At 37.2% G+C, this 21,909-nt stretch overlaps 1 protein-coding gene across 9 annotated transcripts in view; it reads right to left on the minus strand.

Annotated features, from left to right (window-relative positions):
* The window catches only part of PTPRM (protein tyrosine phosphatase receptor type M), an 825,699-nt gene that overhangs the window by 476,831 nt on the left and 326,959 nt on the right, over positions 1 to 21,909 (minus strand). For all 9 annotated transcript variants that reach the window (XM_081262895.1, XM_081262888.1, XM_081262887.1 and 6 more), the window contains exon 5: positions 16,861 to 16,976. In XM_081262895.1, coding sequence (XP_081119021.1) covers positions 16,861 to 16,976 — 116 coding nt within the window. The remainder of the gene's footprint in view (positions 1 to 16,860; positions 16,977 to 21,909) is intronic.

Genomic DNA, 21,909 nt, shown 5'->3' on the forward strand with positions numbered 1-21,909 from the left:
TTTGAGGCCAACTTGGGCAACAGAGGAAGATCCTGTCTCCAAAAGATTATTGGTAGGTAAAAAGTGCTGGTGAGCTGAAAAGTTTGGAATGAGAGTCACAAGTAAACTTGCTTTATCCAAGCAGGAACACAAGAGAGAAGAAAGACTTTATTCAGCCAGGTGAGGTGGAAAAAACCTAGAATCTAAATAGCAGAACATAATAATCTATGAGATATAAGTACACTGATATACACCTGCACATATTATATTACTAAGGACCAAAAAAAAAAAAAAGAGGAATGACCTTTAGATTCAAATGTTTACTATAGAAACTTTTTTTTACTAACCAGAGTAAAGTTATATTTTTAAAACCATATAATCTCAGTACTCATTAGATGTAAATATCATCATTTTAGTATACCACAGACTACTTTTTCTATTAGAGATTATATGAATGTTAATAAAGGTTAAAATGATGGTTCAAAATATAAATAATACTTTCTATCTTTGTTTATTATATCTGTGGAATTTTTCATATTATTAAATATTATTAGGACCCTGATGAATAAAAATTGTTCATAGATAGATAGATAGATAGATAATATGAAACCTATCTTTAAATGAGATCAACTATGTTTTGACAAATATTTCTATTTATTTTTGTGATATCACAGTGTTCCAGAACAAAATAATCTTCTTACTAGATAGCATTTTAAAATTAAAATAAATATCATACTTATTATTTTCAAAAATGATGAATCCACTATCACATTCTAAGATGCAGACTATGCTGACCTCTTTCTATGGGACAAGGATATTCCCTGAAATCCACATGTTAAATAGCCATAAGAGGATATTTCTCAGAATATACAAACCAAACTAAGTAAGATTAAAGTGTGCTGGAGACAATTTAAGAGAAGAGCTTATACCTTGACTAAAATGTATATTTAAAATTAGGGATGCATGGCAATATTTGAATATCTAGAATATTCATCACCCAGAAGGAGGCATATCATTGAAATGTGGGGTGTACTTCCACACAAGCTGAAAGCTCACTTTGGAAACATGAGCTAGAACACCTGTCTGAGGATGGGCAAGCATTGAGGTGCCACACAAGGTAAATGAAATGAGCAGAGAACAAACCAACAAGGATGGAAAGGACAGGAGAGACTGATCCAAAATGAGTCTTGCACAGCAGGAAAGATGAAGGAAATAACCAGTGAAAGAAAAGGAAAAGAGCTGGGTGGGCAAAGCAATAGGTGAGAGAGCAGAGAAAGCAGAAAAATACCCAAACCCCAAATCTAAAGGTGTTCATTCACATGGGAAAATGAACTGCTCCTTGGATGACATCATTTCTTTTTTTGCTCTGAAATCTTGACAGGTATACATTAATAAAAGCAACCTTGCTTCCTCATGCTGAAAAGTTGGTCCAATCCACAATAACTTTTAGGTTATTAGCTCCCTATGGGATATCATGCTTCAGGAGTCATCCACACCTGGGTTCAAAGGAGTTGAAATGAGGAATTGTCCTCAAAGTTCAGGAGAGGATATGGAAGGAGGGGGAGACACCCACTGTGTCTATCACTTTGTTAGTTCTGAAGTGATGCAGAGAAAATGTTCCCCCAAAGCATGTCCCCTTGGCATGTTGGGTATTTTAGGCTGAAAGCAACTGAGAAAAGTGCAGAAGCAGGGAAGTCTCTCTGACCTTCTCCCACTGCCCATACCTCCTGAAGCAAGCTACAGAAACTGAAATTACCCTGGTCCACTTCCCCTGAACAAGCCTCAACACCTAGGAAGGTCTCTCTCAGGCCTCCCTCCCTCCTCCTCTGACAGGAATCATGCCCCATACCAGAAAGAAGCAATGGCCACACAGAGGGGTCAAGAAGAATCTGAAAACTGGCTATGTCCCCCAGTTTGTAACTGTTAAACCATCCACCTTTTGTCCTCCAATCATATTTCTGGAGGAAAGTCCATAAAATCATGATCTTCTCTGGGTCCTTGAGTATTCATTTTCTGAAGGTTTCTGTGTCACATAAAACATATATACTTTTTAGTTCTTTGTTTGAATCTTATTAATCTGTATTTGAACCTTATGATAGGTTAAGGAAAAGATCGTACTTTTTTTCCCCTATGGTGCCAAACCCTATTTCTTGGGCCCTTAGGAAATAAGGAAGATACATCATTTAAAGTCACTGATAGAGTCTAGCCCAGTGGCACACACCTGTAATCCCAGTAGCTTGAGTGGCTGAAGCAGGAGGATCATGAGTTCAAAGCCAGCCTTAGTAAAAGTGAGGTGCTAAGCAACTCAGTGAGACCCTGTCTCTAAATAAAGTACAGAAAAGAACTAGGGCAATAGATCAGTGGTTAAGGGCCACGAGTTCAATCTCTGGTACAAAAAAAAAAAAAAAAGTAAAAATAAATAAATAAATAAAAACAAAGTCAATGGTAAAACATCAGCCATCAGCCAGAACTGCCTAGACTAGCTCCCATGACACAGTGAGTGCAAAGTGAGATGATGACAGTGAATGTAAGGTGGACTTGACACCTTCAACAACCAGAGTCCATGGCTAACATGAACATCAGTGCTGAAGTCAGCACCAATGCTATTTCCCCATCCCTGACATTGCCCAACATCATCCCCTCTGATAAAGTTGTGGATGTGCTGGTCAAGTGAGCACATGTATGAAAAAGGAAAAAGAAAAAAATGATAGAGAAAAATATCTGTGAAGTCAAACAGTGAATTTAAACTATCAAGATAAACATAAACCAAAACAAATGTAGACCTCATACTTGCTTGTAAACACTGACTTAATAAATAGCTACCTAGGGGCTGGGATTGTGGCTCAGTGGTAGAGTGCTCGCCTAGCATGCATGAGGCACTGGGTTCAACCCTCAGAACCACATTTATATAAAATAAAGATATCGTGTCCACCTAAAACGAAAAAATAAATATTAGAATAAATAAATAAATAAATAGCTACCTAGGGACCTGACTTAGAGATGTTTTTATCATTGAAATGTAGGTAATGATTGTGGAGTAGAAATTTTTAAAAATCTAATTCAATTTAAAGTTGTATTAATAGAAATGAAGGGTCTGGGGAGGAAGACATTCCATCCAAGACATCCTGATTTCTGCATAGAAAGTAAGAAGTGGCTTCCTTCAGAGAAATGTGAGCAGGACACAGAAGAACTCATCTGGTCCACAGCTAGGATCCAGAAAAGGAGATAAGAGTATGAAAACAGCATCCTTCAGAAGAGAGGAGGCAGCTCCTCGCCTCCCTAGTGCTGAAGGAACAGGTATGTAAATTAGATCCTGGACTCAAATGCCATGGCCATGGGACAGGCCATTAGCATTTATCTGAAACCACTGGGCACAAGAGGGTTCAAAAATCACATTTTAAAAATATTTAGAAAGGTATATACTGCTTATTGAGTGACACTCCCAAGAAAATCTGGGAAGCACCTCACAAACAGGCCCTTTGATATTTCTGCATCAAAACTTAAGAATACTGACTCTAAGGAGGAAAAAATAGAGACCCTATTAAATAGCTTGTTCACTTCCTATTAGGTCAGGTTGTGTCACCAAATGAATTTTTAAAATGGGCAGGCTTCACTAGTAAGTGAAAACGTTCATTTTTTTGATTTTTGGAATGAAGGCAAAGGTATACAGAATGACCTCCAAGAATGTACACAGTCCCTCAGACCTCTCTGCTTTGGTCCCCATCACTGCAGTGTCAGCTGAAAGTCCAGCCACACTGAACTTATTCAATGATCCTTCCCACCCAGGCAGGCTCCACACCTTCCTCCTCCTGGAATGTTCTCCCCACCCAGCCCCATGGCTAACATGTCCATTTACTCCCAGTCACTGCTCAACCTCATCCTAGATTGAAAACTGACACATGATTCTGCATGGCACTGCTCGGGTTTTCCTTTTGGAATGGTAGTGACAGCTCTTTGATGTAGTGCCTAAATTACTTACTTACTATTGTTATCCTCTCCTTCCCCTTTCAGGATATAAGTTCCAGGAAAGCAAGGATTTTGCCAGGGTTTTACTGTTATCTCTAGCACAGAAACCACACCTGGCATATCATGTTAGTTAACTTTCCATCACTGTGACCAAAATACCCAACAAGAACAACTTAGAGAAGAAAAATTAATTTTGGCTCACAGTTTTAGAACTTTAGTCCATGGTTTGCCAACTTCAGTGCTCTGGGCAGGAGGAGAGACAGAGTATCATGGTGGAAGGGCTTGGTGAAGGACTGCAGCTAACTCATGGCAGCCAAGAAACAGAGGGAAGGGACCACAGGGCAGATGAACCCTTCCAGGACTTGCCTCATCTAGCCATACCCCACCTGCCTACAGTTACCATCCACTTAGTCCATTCATACTAGGATGGATTGAATGGTGAGACTCTTAAAATCCAATTACATCACCTCTGAAGATTCATGAATTAACACAGGAGCTTTGGGTAGGGGGGACACCTCATATACAAACCATAACACACATCTTAGGGAGGCTTAGTGGTTATATTAAAAGACATTTAAGGCATAAATGGGTGATTACATGAGTTCATTTTAAGAAGACCTGGTTCCCAGAATTCCTTCCTTCAACTAGAATTAAACTGGGAATTGCAAGGAATGAAGCCAGTCCTATTCCCTTGATGCTGGGGAGGTGCAGAGACACATGGGCCCTTCTCCCTTTTAGCCTCTTTTCACGTCACCAATAACCAGAGAGGGCAATATGTTCTGAACCTCAGGAATTACTGTGCATCTAGGAGCCTTTGGGGAATCTTTTTTTATTATTCTAGTTTATTGAGTGACACTCCCAGGAAAATCTGGAAATGTACACTGAGTAGAGATGGCAAGACTGTCAATATTTTTTCCAAATTCCAATGTTAGGAAGAGGTAGCCCCACCAAGCACTGGCTCTCCATCTTCTTATAAGTGTGATAGGAAAATGAGCAGGGACCAAGAGTGGACAATGAGCCACAACCAAGAGTGGTCATCCAGATTTTTCTTTATAATATAAAGAATTCACCATGGAACACTTCAATTTTGGGGAATAAAAACCTTAAATTTCATAAGAAGCATGGCAACTGCATGTCCAGGGTTGTTAATGAAATTGCTGTCCCATCTTTTGTGAATTTAATGAAAGAAACATAATGAAGATGCCTGAGAGGAAATGATCTTACTGGTTATTAAAGGTCATTATTAAGGCAAGAGTAACTTTAAAAGTGCATGTATTTCAATGTGAGCAAGCTGGAAAAAAGTACTGATAGTTATTTAAATTAGACTTACAACCTTCTTTATGCATCGGACTAACTTGAGGACTTCTAAATGAGCAGCAATTTACTAGCAAAAAAAGATACATATTAAGTCTTTCAGGAATAGTTTCGCAATAATCAGAGCAATGATTGAGAGAAATTGAGTTCTGGGAAGTTAGCAGCACTTGCAGCAAATTAATCAATCTCAGGCTTTTTGGAGTTGCTCTGAGTGCACAAGCTCAGAGGAGAGATGAGCCAGGCCCCTTCCTCCTTTGCACAGGTGGGGATTAAACTGCATTTGCCCTTCTTCAACAGTAAAAATAGTCTGTACTAACCCACTTTCAAATATGCCCATTTGTAACACGCTGATTGAAATTCTTACTGCTGAGATCACTAATAGCATCAGCAGAGTCTGGAGTAATTTTGTTTGGAACATCATATGTAATTTAAATCCAATATTAATTAAGTCCACAATTTTTCTATGGTCCATATATTTATTTTGATAATTAAGGGATTAATTACTACATTGACCTTTGATGTTTACACCACAGCTAAGATAACCAAGTATATATGGAGGTGAGACACAAGAAACTGAAGTTCTAGTTTCTGTCACCATATACCATTGATTTCTATGGCAAGTATACTTTAATTGGTTAATATCTATACAGATACCAATATAATAAACAGATACCCTAAGTATTACCACACTAGGGGAATATTGTATACAATCACATTTTATTTTTATGGAAATTTAAAATCTCACAGTTAGACATAGTTCATTTCATTATATATTAGAGATGACTAAATAATATTATTTAATAAACTTATGTTCAAATTTTATTTAGAAGATCATCCAAGGAACAAAATATATGTATAATAAATGCAATAATTAGAAAGATTACAAATAATTAGATAACCTAAATAAGCCCTTTATCTTCACCTGCTTAAGTGACTTAAAATTATCAATTTTGGAAGACACACAGCTGAGCAACATGTTAGTCTCCCACTAGCTTTGCTGTAGCTGACACCTCTGATTGAACTGCCTAGTGTTCTCCAGCAAAAGCTGCTTTCTGATCCCATCACCTGTTCTGTATCTGAAACTATAAAGTTAGATATTCCTTAAAAAAAAAGACAACTTTTTAATCAGTAACTTTTCTTCAGAGTGACAGAACCCAGAATATTTGGTGACATTCAGATAGTAGCAGAAAAGCCCAAAATTTATGACCACTGAAGAATGCTGCCCACTTATCCTGAAGTAAAAACATAACTCTCTCAAATCCCTATATAAGCTTGTGCCTGTGACCCCTAAGCAAAAAAATTTTTTTTTTTTGGTTAATGGACAAGAGTCCCCATCTTCCATCTGTTGGCTTGATGCCAGTAGAGCCTGCTCCTTCCCTATCACTCTGCCTCTTCAGTTACTGGTTTTACTGAGCAGTTACAGAACCAGAACTTTCCTGGATTCAAAAATAACAGTGACACTAGCTCTTCAGTTTTAAGATCAAATTCCCAATAGTTAAGTAGATTAACTTCACAAATCAAAATATGGAACTCAACACTAATGTTTTTATTAGGTTAATGGTTTGTTTTGCAAGGCTAGGACTTTGCAAAGCCCATTTCTTCACAGTTTTACTTAATGTGGGGAGGACAGCAGTGCTGTCCATCACACATGATCTAAAGGTCTAGGGTCATCATTAACATGACAGCTAAGAGCCCTGCATTTCCTTAATCAATCAATATGCTTTAAAATACACAACTGTTTCTGAAAACACAGCTGGTAAAGATAAAATTATAATGTAACTAAGATTAAAATCCCTGTAGTTCTGAATTTGAATCCAACTTAGTGCAGAGCATATATCTTTAAATGTTTCTGTTTATATATGCCATTTTGTCCTATGGGTGGATCCTAGAACAACCAACGGAAGTAATCAGTACTCTGTGCTCAGAATGTAATTTCTAATTACTATTTCTCACTGAAAAAGAACCAGAATTGCTTGAGGAAATGGTGAATTCCAGTTTACAGGCGGACAATGATTGAAAATACATGCCTAGAGCCTATTGCATCAGCAGTCAGTAGAGATGGTAAGGGATAGAGTTACACGCCCTGAGTAAGCCCCATGGTAAAAGGGGTGGGGAGGACTTGAGGAACAATAAAGATAATAGGTATTATGAGTTGAAACACATCACATGTGTTTAAATCTCCAAGTTGGTGAAGACAATGACAACCATGATAAATGGGAGTTCATAATCCGCTTGAATCAAATGTATGAAATATGATATGTCAAGAGCTTTGTAATGTTTTGAACAACTAATAATAAAAAAAATTTAAAAATAAAATAAAACAAATAACAGTGCACTCTGAAAAAAACAAAAAACAAAATTGCAACCTCCTGAAAACTTACATACAAGTTATACTCCATGTATGTATAATATGTCAAAATACATTCTACTGTCATATATATCTAAAAAAAACAAATAAATAAAACTTAAATACCATCACACTAAAAAAATATATTAACAACCACCTTGGTCACTTTTTGAGCTGATAATAGCAAACCACCTCATTATTTTGAACACTCATTTAAAAGAAGTCAAAGGTAAGCATCAACACCAACTTATCATCATCAATACATACATATATATATATATATATATATATATATATATATATATATATATATATCAGGGTAACCAAATAGTTGATATAGAAAAACTTCTTTTTAGAAGCACTCCAACTAGTACACACAGGACCAATAGAACTGGACCATTCTGCAAGCCCTAATTAATTAATGAAGATAAGCAGTGATCATCAAGAACTGATACCAAAAATGAGAAAGAATTTCCTAGGAAGCAGAAAACCTTACTTAATGACATAACAGGAAGGCAAAACTCAATACATGAGGATCTATAGTACGAACAGTTTCAACAACAATAACATTGACCATGAAACAGAGGACAGGATGGATGGAGAATTATAAAGATGAAATGGACTTAAGAGCCTCATGATCAAAATTAAGTTTAAAGATAAACAAAATTAAGTTATAAGACAGGCAAGAAAATTTGAGCACTCATTAATTTTCTAGGGCTTACAGAGAGATATATTTTTTGAGGGCTCTTACCATTTTCTCTTTTAAACAGCTTTATTGAGGTATAATCAATATACAAAAAGGTTCACATATTTAATATGCACAATTTGATGAGTTTGGGCATAGATGAACACCATGAAATCATCCTCACTATTGATGTAATTCTTTTTTCAATTGATACACTATTTATATATATCTACAGGATAGAGTATAAAATTTGATTCACATTATAATATATAATATAATTTTTTAATCAATAAAAAATAGATATACACATAAATGTAGCATGTACATATCACTAACTTTCATGAATTGGATTATGACTGTGTTAAAATTTCCTAATTTTTATGGGATCACACTTTTGTATTAATAAAATTGATATTAAATCTTAAGATCATGACAGCCAGGTGTGGTGGCACATTCCTCTAATCCCATTGACTTGGGAGGCTGAGGCAGGAGGATTGTGAGTTCAAAGTCAGTCTAAGCAACATAGCAAGATCCAAGATCCAAAATAAAAAATAAAAAAAAATGGCTGGCAACGTGATGCAGTGGTAAAGTGCCCCTAAATTAAATCCCCAGTATCCACCCACTCCAAAAGTTAAAGGTTGTTCCAAATTCAGAAGTTATATAATTGTATAAGGTTAAAATGTAAGCCACTTAAACTTGGTAAGTAGGAAATGGTTCTCCTCCAGGCCTCCTCTGCCAATGATTTTTCATTTAACATGTACACATCTGTCAAAGTTCCCACTCATCCATTGTCCAGAAGACATCTCTACTGCCTCTGAGCCTTCTGCCATGTGTCCAGGAATATGAACCATTTCATATTCCATCCATTCTAAGTGACATGTGGTAGCTAAAAAAGAGAAGTAAGGAATGGAGGAGACTCCACATGATCAAAAATGAATCAACGTCCAGAAGTCACAAAATACCCAAATGGGGCAGATGTAGGTGAAGAGGAGGGCAGGGTGGCCTATAGGCCATGTGAACTAGAACTGAGTGAGCCCAAGTCATCAGCAGAGTACAAATGTCTAGAGTAGATAGTTTTGGGTATCTTCTTCTATTACTGAAAAGCTGAAATAGATGTTATATATATATGAATTCTCAAGAGAAATTAATGAATTTAGAAAAGTAAAATTTGAAATATTGAAGAAATAATAATTTTAACACAACCATACATGGTTTAAAGGTCAATAACTCATAAAGAAAAAGCAAATAAGATGTTGCCCATGAGCAAACAAAGCTATTTTTTAAAGTACTAAAGCATACAAAAAGAATAGAAAGAAGAAAATCTAAAATTCCTATTACCCTCTCTTTGTGTGTGTGTGTGTGTGTCTCTGTGTGTGTGTAAAAATACACATACGTACTATAAGATATTCCAAAATGTAGGCTCCAGTGATCAGAAGATTAATAACAACAAGAAATGTGATCACATTTGGGGAATTTATTTGAGTTTAAAACATTCATTTAACTGGTATATCACTTGGTGAGAGCCCATATTTAACTATATAGATTGCCATATCTGAAAACATATAGTTGGGATCTATAGAACTTCATTGCCTATAAGTTTTGTACTACATGAAAACAGTCCTACAAATGCTGTATTTTTACCGTAAATTATCTGAAAAGTGTTTTTAAATACTTTTCAGGTATAATGCTAGATGCACACACACTAAGTTTATTTTCTTGTTCTATATTCTATACAAACCACTCCCACATTGACACTAACCTGTGTGGCCCACAAATGAGATGGATATAATATAAGCAGATGGGACACATCTGTTAGTCATGAACATTTCTCCATTGGTGCCATCACCAAATTTATTTGTCTTATGATTTTGTGAAGACTCTGGATATTATACTTCAAACAATCAAATCCTTGATCATTTTTCATTAGGAGGGTTTTAGTTAGTTTTTGTGCTTCTGTGACCAAAACACCTAAAAAGAACAACTTAGAGGAGGAAAACTTTATTTTGGCTCATAGAACCAGAATCTCAGTTCACGGTCTGTGTACTCCATTGCTCTGGGCCCAAGGTGAGATGGCACATCATGCGGGAAGGGTGAAGCAAAGGTAAGTTGCTTCCCTGCTGGCAACAAGGAAGTGGGGTCAGGGGGCACAGGGAAGATGCACCCTTCCAAGGCATATCCTATAGTTAGAACCCAGTCAGTCCATTCAAACTAGGATACATGGATTAAAGTATACTTTTCATAAATCTAATCATTTCATCTCTGAATATTCTTACATTAACAGGAGTTTGATAGGGACAACTAATATCCAAACCAAAAACAGGTTGGATCAATCAGTACATGTAATACATATGAACATTTCTTCTATGGTCAGGTTGGCTCCTTGATGTCAATCATGCAAGCTGGTCATAGCTAACTTCTTCTAGGAAAGTGTTAAATGCACATTGCCCATTCATCTACCTTCAAGACAGGAAAAGACAGTGAAATATAGTGGAATTAACCAGAGATAAGCAAAAATAGAGACAAGGAGTTGGATGTACAGTATCATTTACCTCTGTGACCCTGGACAATTGTGAATCTCAAACTCCTCATCTATAAAATAGATAAAACACCATGGGGAGAATCCATGACACTAGGGCTGGGGATGTGGCTCAAGCGGTAGCGCGCTCCCCTGGCATGCGTGCGGCCCGGGTTCGATCCTCAGCACCACATACCAACAAAGATGTTGTGTCCGCCAAGAACTAAAAAATAAATATTAAAAATTCTCTCTCTCTCTCTCTCTCCCCTCTCCTCTCTCACTCTCTCTTTAAAAAAAAAAAAAAGAATCCATGACACTTGATGCAAAATGTCTACACTGGGGCTTAAAGGATGGTGATGTATGCAATGAAAATTATTGCAAATTACTAAAATCAAAAATATTGATGTCCCTCAAATAAAGGAAGTATTATGAATTTTTAAATCTTGCCTTACTTATGGAGACTCAGATCACAAAAAAATATAAAAATATCTCTTCTCATTCAATTTTCTTCCTGGATTTCATAATTATTTTAAGGTCCCAAGTGAGTCTACATACAGACAAGCATTTTTAAAGCTGTTACAGCATAAGAGTATTATAGGCTGAATATCCCTCACAAAAATGTTTCCAACAAGAAGTGTCTCAAATTTCAGATTAGTTTGGATTTTGGAATATTTGCATATACATAATGAGTTATTGGAAATGGAAATTAAATCTAAAAATGAAATACATTTATATTTCATACACACCTCATTCATATAGCCTAAGGTAATTTTATATAATATTTTAAATGATTTTGTGTACAGTACAGTGGTAGAGCACTTGCCTACCATGTATGAGGTCCTGGGTTCAATCAATAGCACTACATACAAAATACACACACACACACACACACACACAGAGAAAGAGAGAGAGAGAGAGAAAGAGAGAGAGAGAGAGAGAGATTGGGCTGAAGTGTGTTTCAGTGTAGATTCCTTGGCTAACATGCTCAATGCCCTTGGGTCTGAGCCCCAGCACCACTAATTAACTAAATAAATACTTGTGTGTATCAAACTCAGTTTCATTGTATGAAACTTTCCACTCCAGGTGTAGGGTCAGCACTCAAAAAGTTTGAGGTTCAGGAGCATTTTGGATGTTAGATTAGATTAGATCTTCTACCTCTAGATTAGAGACACCAGGAACATGATTGTAGATTTCTTTTTTCCACCACCCCTAAGGAATGGTCTGAGTCAAAGGGCTAGAAGTAGCACGCCAAAGGCAGGAGTGGCACTGGGAAACCTTCCTCTACTTTAAATCTTCATCCCTACCAGAAATAATTTAGTACAAATACAGATTAACAGAAACCACCTTGTAAGTGAAGGGCACTGGTCTTCTTTCACAAGCTATTAATAAAGTAAACATCTCCCCACAAAATACCAGGAGACATAAATTATTTAACAGTAAAATTATCGTAACATCACAAAGATTCACAGACCAAATAGTATTCTGAATCCAGGACAAACTAAGTTTCATTTAAAAATCCAAAGTCATATAAATTCAATCCCTATCATCCCCCGTCTTGATCAGGCTACGTGCGTGGAAAGCTACAGGGACTCCACAGTCACTGATGACAAGAAGGACATGACTGGGCAGTAGAAAAAGAAAGATGCTAGCAGGTCAAGAGGGAAATAATTCATCACAGCTATAGTCCAAACCTAACAGAACAAAGAGACACAGACCTAGTAGTTGGGATCCTCAACAAGAAATTGTCTTTGAGACTCCCAAATACAGGCAGTCCTCCATTTCTGCATGTTGTGCACCCAAAGATTCAACCATTCACAGATCAAAAACATTTGGGAAACAAAAATGCCTGAACTGAACATATACACACTGTTTTTCTCTTGTCATTATTGCCAAAGCAATACAGTATAACACTTATTTGAATGTAATGTGTGTATTGTATTAGGTATTATATGTCATCTAGAGATAGATGTATCTAGTTTTATGTAAACACTACACCACTGTATACATGGGACTTGAGCACCTGAGGGTTGGCCTAACCATGGGTCCTGAAACCAGTCCCCAGTGATACCAAGGAAATGTAGAGGCATACAGGCACCAGTTGTACTTTACATCTTTTTCTTTCCAATTTGAAACACATGTGACATTTTCCTTCCGACTAGTGAATTTTCAATCCTGGGTTTGAATGCTGAACAACAATTCAGACCAATTAAGTCAGCATTTAGAAATGAAGAACCACTGCCACTGTAACAGCAAATAATTAAAAACTCGCAGGCATAAATAAATGCTCAAGGTTAAACAGGAGCTTCCCAAGCCCAGGACATTCATTAAAACAAAAAGAGCAAACTGTTGTCTCTCAACTTGTCAGTAAAATTTTGGCAAAAGCTAAGATGACTCCATGAAGACCAAGAATTATACTTCACGCTGTGATCTCTCAGAAAACATTAACATCGATATCTATCTATCTATCTATCTATCTATCTATCTATCTATCTGTATTTCTTTAAACTTACTGTTTTTTCAAGAAACATTAAGAGTTCTAGCAATAAATCAGAGATTAAATGAAGAGCTTCACTTTTCTTTTTTTTTTTTTTGGATGTTCACAACATTACAAAGCTCTTGACAAATCATATTTCATACATTAGAATCAAGTGGGTTATGAACTCCCATTTTTACCCCAAATACAGATTGCAGAATCACATCGGTTACACATCACATTTTTACATACTGCCATATTAGTGACTGTTGTATTCTGCTACCTTTCCTATCCTCTACTATCCCCCCTCCCCTCCCCTCCCATCTTCTCTCTCTACCCCATCTACTGTAATTCATTTCCCTCCATGTTTGTTATCCCATTCCCCTCATAACCTCTTATATGTAATGTTGTATAACAATGAGGGTCTCCCTCCATTTCCATGTGATTTCCCTTTTTTTCTCCCTTTCCCTCCCGCCTCATGTCTCTGTTTAATGTTAATCTTTTCTTCCTGCTCTTCCTCCCTGTTCTGTTCTTAGTTGCTCTCATTATATCAAAGAAGACATTTGGTATTTGTTTTTTAGGGATTGGCTAGCTTCACTAAGAATAATCTGCTCTAGTGCCATCCATTTCCCTGCAAATTCCGTGATTTTGTCATTTTTTAGTGCTGCGTAATACTCCATGGTGTATAAATGCCACATTTTTTTTTATCCATTCATCTATTGAAGGGCATCTGGGTTGATTCCACAGTCTAGCAATTGTGAATTGTGCTGCTATGAACATCGATGTGGCAGTATCCCTGTAGTGTGCTCTTTTAAGGTTTTCAGGAAATAGTCCGAGAAGGGCAATAGCTGGGTCAAATGGTGGTTCCATTCCCAGCTTTCCCAGGAATCTCCATATTGTTTTCCAAATTGGCTGCACCTGTTTGCAGTTCCACCAGCAGTGTACAAGAGTACCCTTTTCCCCACATCCTCGCCAGCACTCATTGTTGTTTGACTTCATCATGGCTGCCAATCTTACTGGGGTGAGGTGGTATCTTAGGGTGGTTTTGATTTGCATTTCCTTGACTGCTAGAGATGGTGAGCATTTTTTCATGTACTTGTTGATTGATTGTATGTCCTCCTCTGTGAAGTGTTTGTTCATGTCCTTGGTCCATTTGTTGATTGGGTTGTTTGTTATCTTATTGTCTAATTTTTTGAGTTCTTTGTATACTCTGGATATTAGGGCTCTATCTGAAGTGTGAGGAGTAAAAATTTGTTCCCAGGATGTAGGCTCCCTATTTACCTCTCTTATTGTTTCTCTTGCTGAGAAAAAACTTTTCAGTTTAAGAAAGTCCCATTTGTTGATTCTTGTTATTAACTCTTGTGCTATGGGTGTCCTATTAAGGAATTTTGAGCCCGTCCCCACAATCTGTAGATCGGAGCCAACTTTTTCTTCTATCAGGTGCAGAGTCTCTGATTTGATATCTAGCTCCTTTATCCACTTTGAGTTGACTTTTGTGCATGGGGAGAGGAGGGGATTCAGTTTCATTTTGTTGCGTATGGATTTCCAGTTTTCCCAACACCATTTGTTGAAGATGCTATCCTTTCTCCATTGCATGTTTTTAGCTCCTTTATCAAATATAAGATAGTTGTAGCTTTGTGGATTAGTCTCTGTGTCTTCTATTCTGTACCATTGGTCCACCCGCCTGTTCTGGTACCAGTACCATGCTGTTTTTATTACTATTGTAGAGCTTCACTTTTCAAAGGTGGTTAAGGCTTTGTGTAAAACATCAATAAAAGATGTCTATCTCATCACTGGTCACTACAGATTGTCAATCTGGAGAGCACTTAGTACAAAATGGCACTAACAGAGAAAATTATTCTCAATCCCAACATCAAGAATTTAAAATATCTGAGAAGTGAGATAAGAAGAAAAGTTGAATCACACACTGCAGAAAGCTTTTAAAGCAGTGATTATAAAACTTTTAGAAAGAGGGAAAAAACTAAAGAGGAATTTGAAACATACAATTTCAGCTGTCTTCATACAGTCCTCTTTCCTGGCTAGGCAAGTCCCTAACAGGGACAGGATGTGAATAAACAGTGACATCAGGGAGAAGGGGGAGGCACTCTGGGCAGAGGCCCTCTCCCCCAATGTATTCAACCTTGCAACCCTTTGCAGGCTAACGTTGGGAGGGCCCATTCTCCCATTTCCTCAAGGAAAGGAGAAACAAAAACAACCATTTATGTAAATTACAATGATTAAAAGGGATAAGGTATTTTAAAATAATAATGTCACACAAATGTATTACATCACAATCATTATGTCTCAGCAGAAAGGAGAAGTAGGATAGGAGGTAGAGAGGTGATCCTTACAGAAAAACGTCAGCACAAGATCTGGAAACTGACATGGCAAGAAATGGAGGTAAAGAAGTGTTTAAATCTGAAGATTATGAAGCTAGCTCTGTGGCTCTGAGGCAGAGCTCTTGCCTAGCATGTTTGAGGCACTGGGTTCAATGCTTAGCACCCTGTAAAAATAAATAAAATAAAGGAATTCTTTACATCTACAAAATAAATTTTTTAAAAATGTGAAAGTTCACCTTAGTAGCCAACTCAAAATTTAAATAAAAATAAATAAATGGATTGGAGGTGTGGCTCAGTGTAAGCGATTGTGCTGACCATGAACAAGGCTCCAGCACCATGAAAACAGACAAATAAAAGTAAAAGTCCCACAAAAAACAAACCAAGGAAAGAAAAAGGGGGGAGGGGTTCAGTCAAGATGAGAAATGAGCACACCACAGATTAATGCTTAAAAGGGAAAAACGAATTTAAAAAAACATGTAATTGGAAGGCACTGGGTAGAGGAAACCCCTCATAAAACCTAGAACTTAAGAAGGGGGTAACATTCTGATAGAAGGGAACCAGTCATTTTAATGTATTCATTCTGCCAGAATTCCTAAGACCTGGCATAGACACGTAAAAACTACTTGCAAGGCAAAATATGAGAGATGGAACTTGAGAAATTGTAAACAAAGTCACACAAATTATGTTAATATATATATATGTGTGTGTGTGTGTGTGTGCATACACACATACACAGATATGAGTTACATGTATTTTACATGTTTGAAAGCAAAATATATGTCATTAATTTGTATGTTTGGGGAAATTGCTAGAAAATTCAAATTACAAAAGCCTAAAAACTCTTTTTGTATGCACGTGCTTGTGAGTATGGGTGCTGGTGTACGCACATGCTTGTGTATAAGTTTGTGTGAAATTCTCTAGATTTTGCTCAGGAGGATGAATCAGAGAAAGTGCTGTATTTTGAACATCTTCACAGTGTTCTGAAATAATTTGACAATATGATCTTCCAAATGAGACAACTAAGCAAAAGCAAAGGGGGGAAACAGAAATTCATAAAGGATGTGTGAAAAGAAAAATACCTAGTTTATGCAGAACACCTAGAAACCTGGCCACTTATTGATAAAGACGAAAGTCCTGAAACAAGTGTCCAGACAGAGGCTTTTTCACTGATTCCTCCCTCCAGGGCAAATACTTTCTCCCTGATAGAACTTCACCAGACAGCTAAAATTGTGGTTACTATACCTGCAACCAGAGCTTGTCACCAGCCACGGTCCTGCCAATGGCACTGCACTGGAAGGTGGCAAACTGGCCAGCGTTCACTTCTACATTCTGAATCCGCAGAAAATGGGGAGTTCTGGCTACATGAAAAGAAAGAAATAGATACATTAAAAGTGGAGTTCTGCAACTACTATGATCTTTTTCAATCTATCTGTAATTTGGGGCCTTTCCATTTTCTTCACCTTGGGAGAAAATAACGCTTTTGCTTACAAGAGGTTTAAAGATTTCACTGTAATTGTGCAAGATAACATGGAACCTTCTGGGTGTATGCTTTGTAAAAGACTAAAAAAGCCACGCAATCTGGGATAGAACCAAAAAAAGAAGATATTTTATTGTTCCTGCTGTGCAAATTATCATAGCTCAGTAGTCATCTTGTAATAACAGATCTGTATTAATAAAGATTATACTGAAGCCTAATTGATGTTTTGAACAAAAACATATTAGATATTTATACTAGCAACATGAAAAGAACAGTAAGAAGTTAAATGATGTTGTCAAGGAAACTTTTAAACCCAAATACAGAGCTGTGCATAATATATATTTTAATACAACTAATTGGAATGCAACATTATTCATGTAATATTTTCCAGCTACCACAAATAATATCCCTATAGACACACTTTGTGAATGATTCTGTGACTGCCATAGTGTAGCAATTTCTGCTGATTCATATTTCTAATTCAAGAAGTAACAATGATTTCAAATGCTAAACAACATTGTTTCATGATGTACATTGTGCCTATGGAACAGCTGTTTAAATACAGGGCAATTTTATTTGACCTGGGAAGCACAGGCCAATTTCTGCATCACCTGAAAACAAGCTAGAATGACAGATGTTGTGCAATTCCTTTTAGGAAAATATTTTCTTATCACAACAATTATTAGAGTAAAAGAGTAGCAAGTCAGGTAGAGGGAAAGAAAAGGAGTACAAGAAGATGTCATGATTTTCTGGGGGAAGGAGGGATACAACTCAATAAAAACTAGCATAAAGGCAACCCTTGTTGGGTTCCCTTTCACCTTGAAGAAGCTCTATATCTTTTCTTCTCACTTGAATAAATCCTACTCTTTTATGCTCAAAAGCAAAACAACAAGAACAACAAAACACACACACACACACAAAACTAGTATAAATACCTTAGTCTTCATTGGTAATGGTCTTCAGGCCATATCCTAATACTTTCAAGGAATTGTGCCCTATTATTGGTATCCAATGATTATAAACTCACACTTAGGTGAGCCTGAGAAGAATATAATTAGGAATGGAAGTGGGTTACAACCAAAGAACAAGTAAAAATTCATTTTAATGTCAATGAAGCACAATAAAATCCCATTACTAATTTGGAGGCCACTAATAATTTAATGTATTCCTGATGTTTAGCATTCAAAATGTTCTGCATAGCTTCTGACAAAACTATGGTCTCTCTCTCTTTTTTTTTAGAGAGAGAAGAGAGAAAGAGAATTTTTTAATATTTATTTTTCAGTTTTCAGCAGACACAACATTTTTATTTTATTTTATATGGGGCTGAGGATCTAACCCAGCACCCCATGCATTCCAGGCATTACCGCTTGAGCCACATCCCCAGCCCCGGTCTCTTTTTTTCTTATTGTTAATATATAATGCTAAACTCTATAAACTATTTCACTGATTCAATTCTCATCATTTCTAAGAAACTAGAAAACACACTGATTTTAGAAAATGGAGGAAAATAACATTTGTTGAGTACATACATGACACACATCTTTCCACTGAATACTCACAAATGTTCTGAGGGTGGGAGGTATTTTCTCCATTTCATGGGTGGGAGGACTGATGGGAACGTGGATAAAGAGTGATAGAAGGAGAATGCAAAAGGTTGGCCAGTTCAAAGCCCAGGTATAGGCCACTAAGCCAGGCCTCTCTAGGTCTTCTCATCACCTCTGCCTTCCCTATTGATCTTCTCCTCACTGGGGGTACCTCCTCTATTGTAATTTTAGCTTCTTCCAAGATGATTCCTCAGTGCTATTTCTTCCATGAGGCTTCTATGAATTCTCTCATTTTGATGTTCATCATTCTCCTATCACAATAGCAAGGGCACTCCTTATAACAGCACCTGATGTTAATGCCTCACACAGAACTGATACTTCTTGGCAACATTAAGTTTAATCTATTTTAAAGTTATTAATTTAAAATTAATAAAAATGTGAACACATAACCTTAAAGACTATTCACTTGAGATTTTAACTTCTGCAGCAGAATCATACTATTCTACCTTCCTACCTCACCTCTGAAACAACCTTTTACTGTATAAAAAATTTTACTGGACAAAGAACAATCATTTTAGACATCCCTGAAGTTCATAAACATCTGGAAAAATTTCTGCAATTTGACTAAATTAAAAGGACTGCATTGGAAGTCAAAAGGCTGGTTTTTTTCTTATCAAGAAAATCTAAGCAAAAGTGAATACTGCTCCTCTTCTAATTAAATATAAATATATACAGGTTGAACACCCTGATTTGAAAATCTAAACATTTCTGAGAGCAGACATGACAACACAGGTAGAAAATTGTACACCTCATGTGATCATATTTCACAACATATGCATGCTAAAAAATGTATTGTACAAAAATTACTTTCAGGCTATATGTATAAGATTTATTATAAGACATAAATGAATCCCATGTTCAGGCTTGCATCTGATCCCCAAGAGATCTCATTATAAATATGAAAATATTCCAAAATCTAAAAAATCCATAAGTCCAAGTATTTTGGATAAGGGATACTCAATGAATACAACTACTTCAGTACATGAGTCATTAATTTGAAATTTGCTCAAATTTTCATAAAATTAATCTAAGCATACCATCCTAGCCATGTGGACATCAACCTACATGATGATCCTTAGAAAAAAAGAAAAATGATGGCAGTGAAACTCCTCTATTTGTCAGTGTATGTGTACACCAACAGATTTTTTAACACTTTTATGTAAATTGTGCATGTCTGGTCCCAGCAGATAAGGTACCCTGCAATCACACAAAGAATAGTACATACTCCTGAAGGACTGCTAGATTCACTCCCTGTCAAGTAGGGGACTGACAGATCTACTTCCTGAGGAACTGTCAGGTGCACTTCCTGTGAGCTGAGAGAATGCTAGATCCACTTCCTGAGGAACTGTCGAATGCCCTTCTTATAGGATGAGGGACTGCTAGGTCTACTTTCTGTTGACTGAAGGATTGCTAGATCCACTTCCTGAGGAATTGTTAGATGCACTTCCTGTAGGTGGATAGATTGCTAGGTCCACTTCCTGTTGATTGAGGAACTTCCAGATCCACTTCCTAAGGAACTATCAGATGTACTTCCTGTAGGCTGAGGACCTGCTAGGTCCACTTCCTGTTGATTGAGGGACTGCTAGATCCACTTCCTAAGGAACTGTCAGATGCACTTCCTGTCAGCTGAGGGACTATTAGATCTACTCTCTGTCTACAGTTCCAGGAATCAGAAGTCCCCATAACAAGTCCCCCAAATCACTCATCTTCTCAGGCAGAAGGCTTCTGCCCCCAAATTGCTAAGAAAACAGCTGTCCTCAGATCACCAAAAACTGCAAACTGGCCTCATATGCCTTGTATCCTTCCTCTTCCAAACTCACCTCCCAATAAGAATAGATGCTTCTAGCCATACAGATCTTTAAAAAAAAAAAAAAAAAAACTTCCAAAAACACTTTGAACATTTTCCTTTCAAAGTCAATTTTCTGTGGCCTTTTCCCTTTTCATCCTTCTTACTAAGTCTCCCCTAATGTTGAAGACCTTGGATTAGGACTTGGCCATTTCACTTTTCAGAGAACAAAACCTCCTAGTAGCTGTCTTATGCCACCATAAAGTCAACAACCCACAACTTTCTTCCTAAAATTAAAAGAAGCAACAAAAACAAAAATCTTATTTCTGAGGTGCTTAGACATAGAGAATCTATAAAAGCCTACACTGGACTATCCTCCAGCCAGCCATGAGGTGGGTCATTGACCCTAAGGAAGGAGATGCTTCCATCAACAATCTACCTCCAGATAGGGTCCTGCAGCCCCTTCAAAGTCAACCTTGACATCCTGCTACATTACTGGAAGGGAAGTATGCACATCAAGGGAAGCAGTAGCTACTGTCCCTCTTATCAGGCAGCTCTCCCTTGGGGCCCAAATTCTATGCTATAGTGATATCAAGATGAAAGCTGACAAGCTCAGTGTGACAGAGGATGATAAATACAATGGGGAATGATTGTCACATGAAAAACTGGGTGTTCTTGTTTGGGTTTTTTGTTTGTTTTTCAAAGAAGACCTTTCAGTGTCATGAAGGGTAAACAGGCACATGGGAAGAATACAAGCAGTGGAGAATGATAACTGGCTATAAGCTTGTGAGAAGGACAACTTGAAATAACATGCAGGTATGTATTTCTAAAGATGAACACAGTTTTAAACACCATTGTATGAGCTGGCCAGTGAGAAAGCCATTGACTAGAGAAAGAAGTCATAGTTGCAGGGCAGAAATGTGGATGGCCTGAATACCCCATTTTTAGCTGGCATCCTACTAAACATGGCCATTGTCACAGGGTTCATCCAAGTAAAGATAAAGAATCTCAACTTAGAAAGTCCCACATTGTCTTTTTCCCAATTGCCTTTGTGTATTCTGCCTCTGGCAATAGGAGTGCCTGCTATCTTCCCTCTGGGCTATCTACAGGTATGGGGCTGTATCTTGAGCACCTCTGGGGTCACCTTTTGCAGCGATGGGTAAGCTACAGAAAGACCTATGGTTTAAGACCTTTGAATGGGTACACTCTGTGTAGCTGGGTTAGAATCCCAGGCTTCTTAATGTTTCAAGGACTTCTTGGACTGGGAGTTCCTAGTCTAGGCTTTGATTTCCAGGACTCTATACTATGCTTGCTTGATCATGTTATTCCCAGGGGAACTCTCAGTTGACTAAGCAACCCCCCCTTCCTTTAAATTCCTGCTTACTGTATGCCTCTTCATTATAACCAGCTCCAGCATACTTAGA

The sequence above is a fragment of the Spermophilus citellus genome (genome assembly GCF_964194105.1).
Source record: "Spermophilus citellus genome assembly, chromosome: 12".
Taxonomy (NCBI): domain Eukaryota; kingdom Metazoa; phylum Chordata; class Mammalia; order Rodentia; family Sciuridae; genus Spermophilus; species Spermophilus citellus.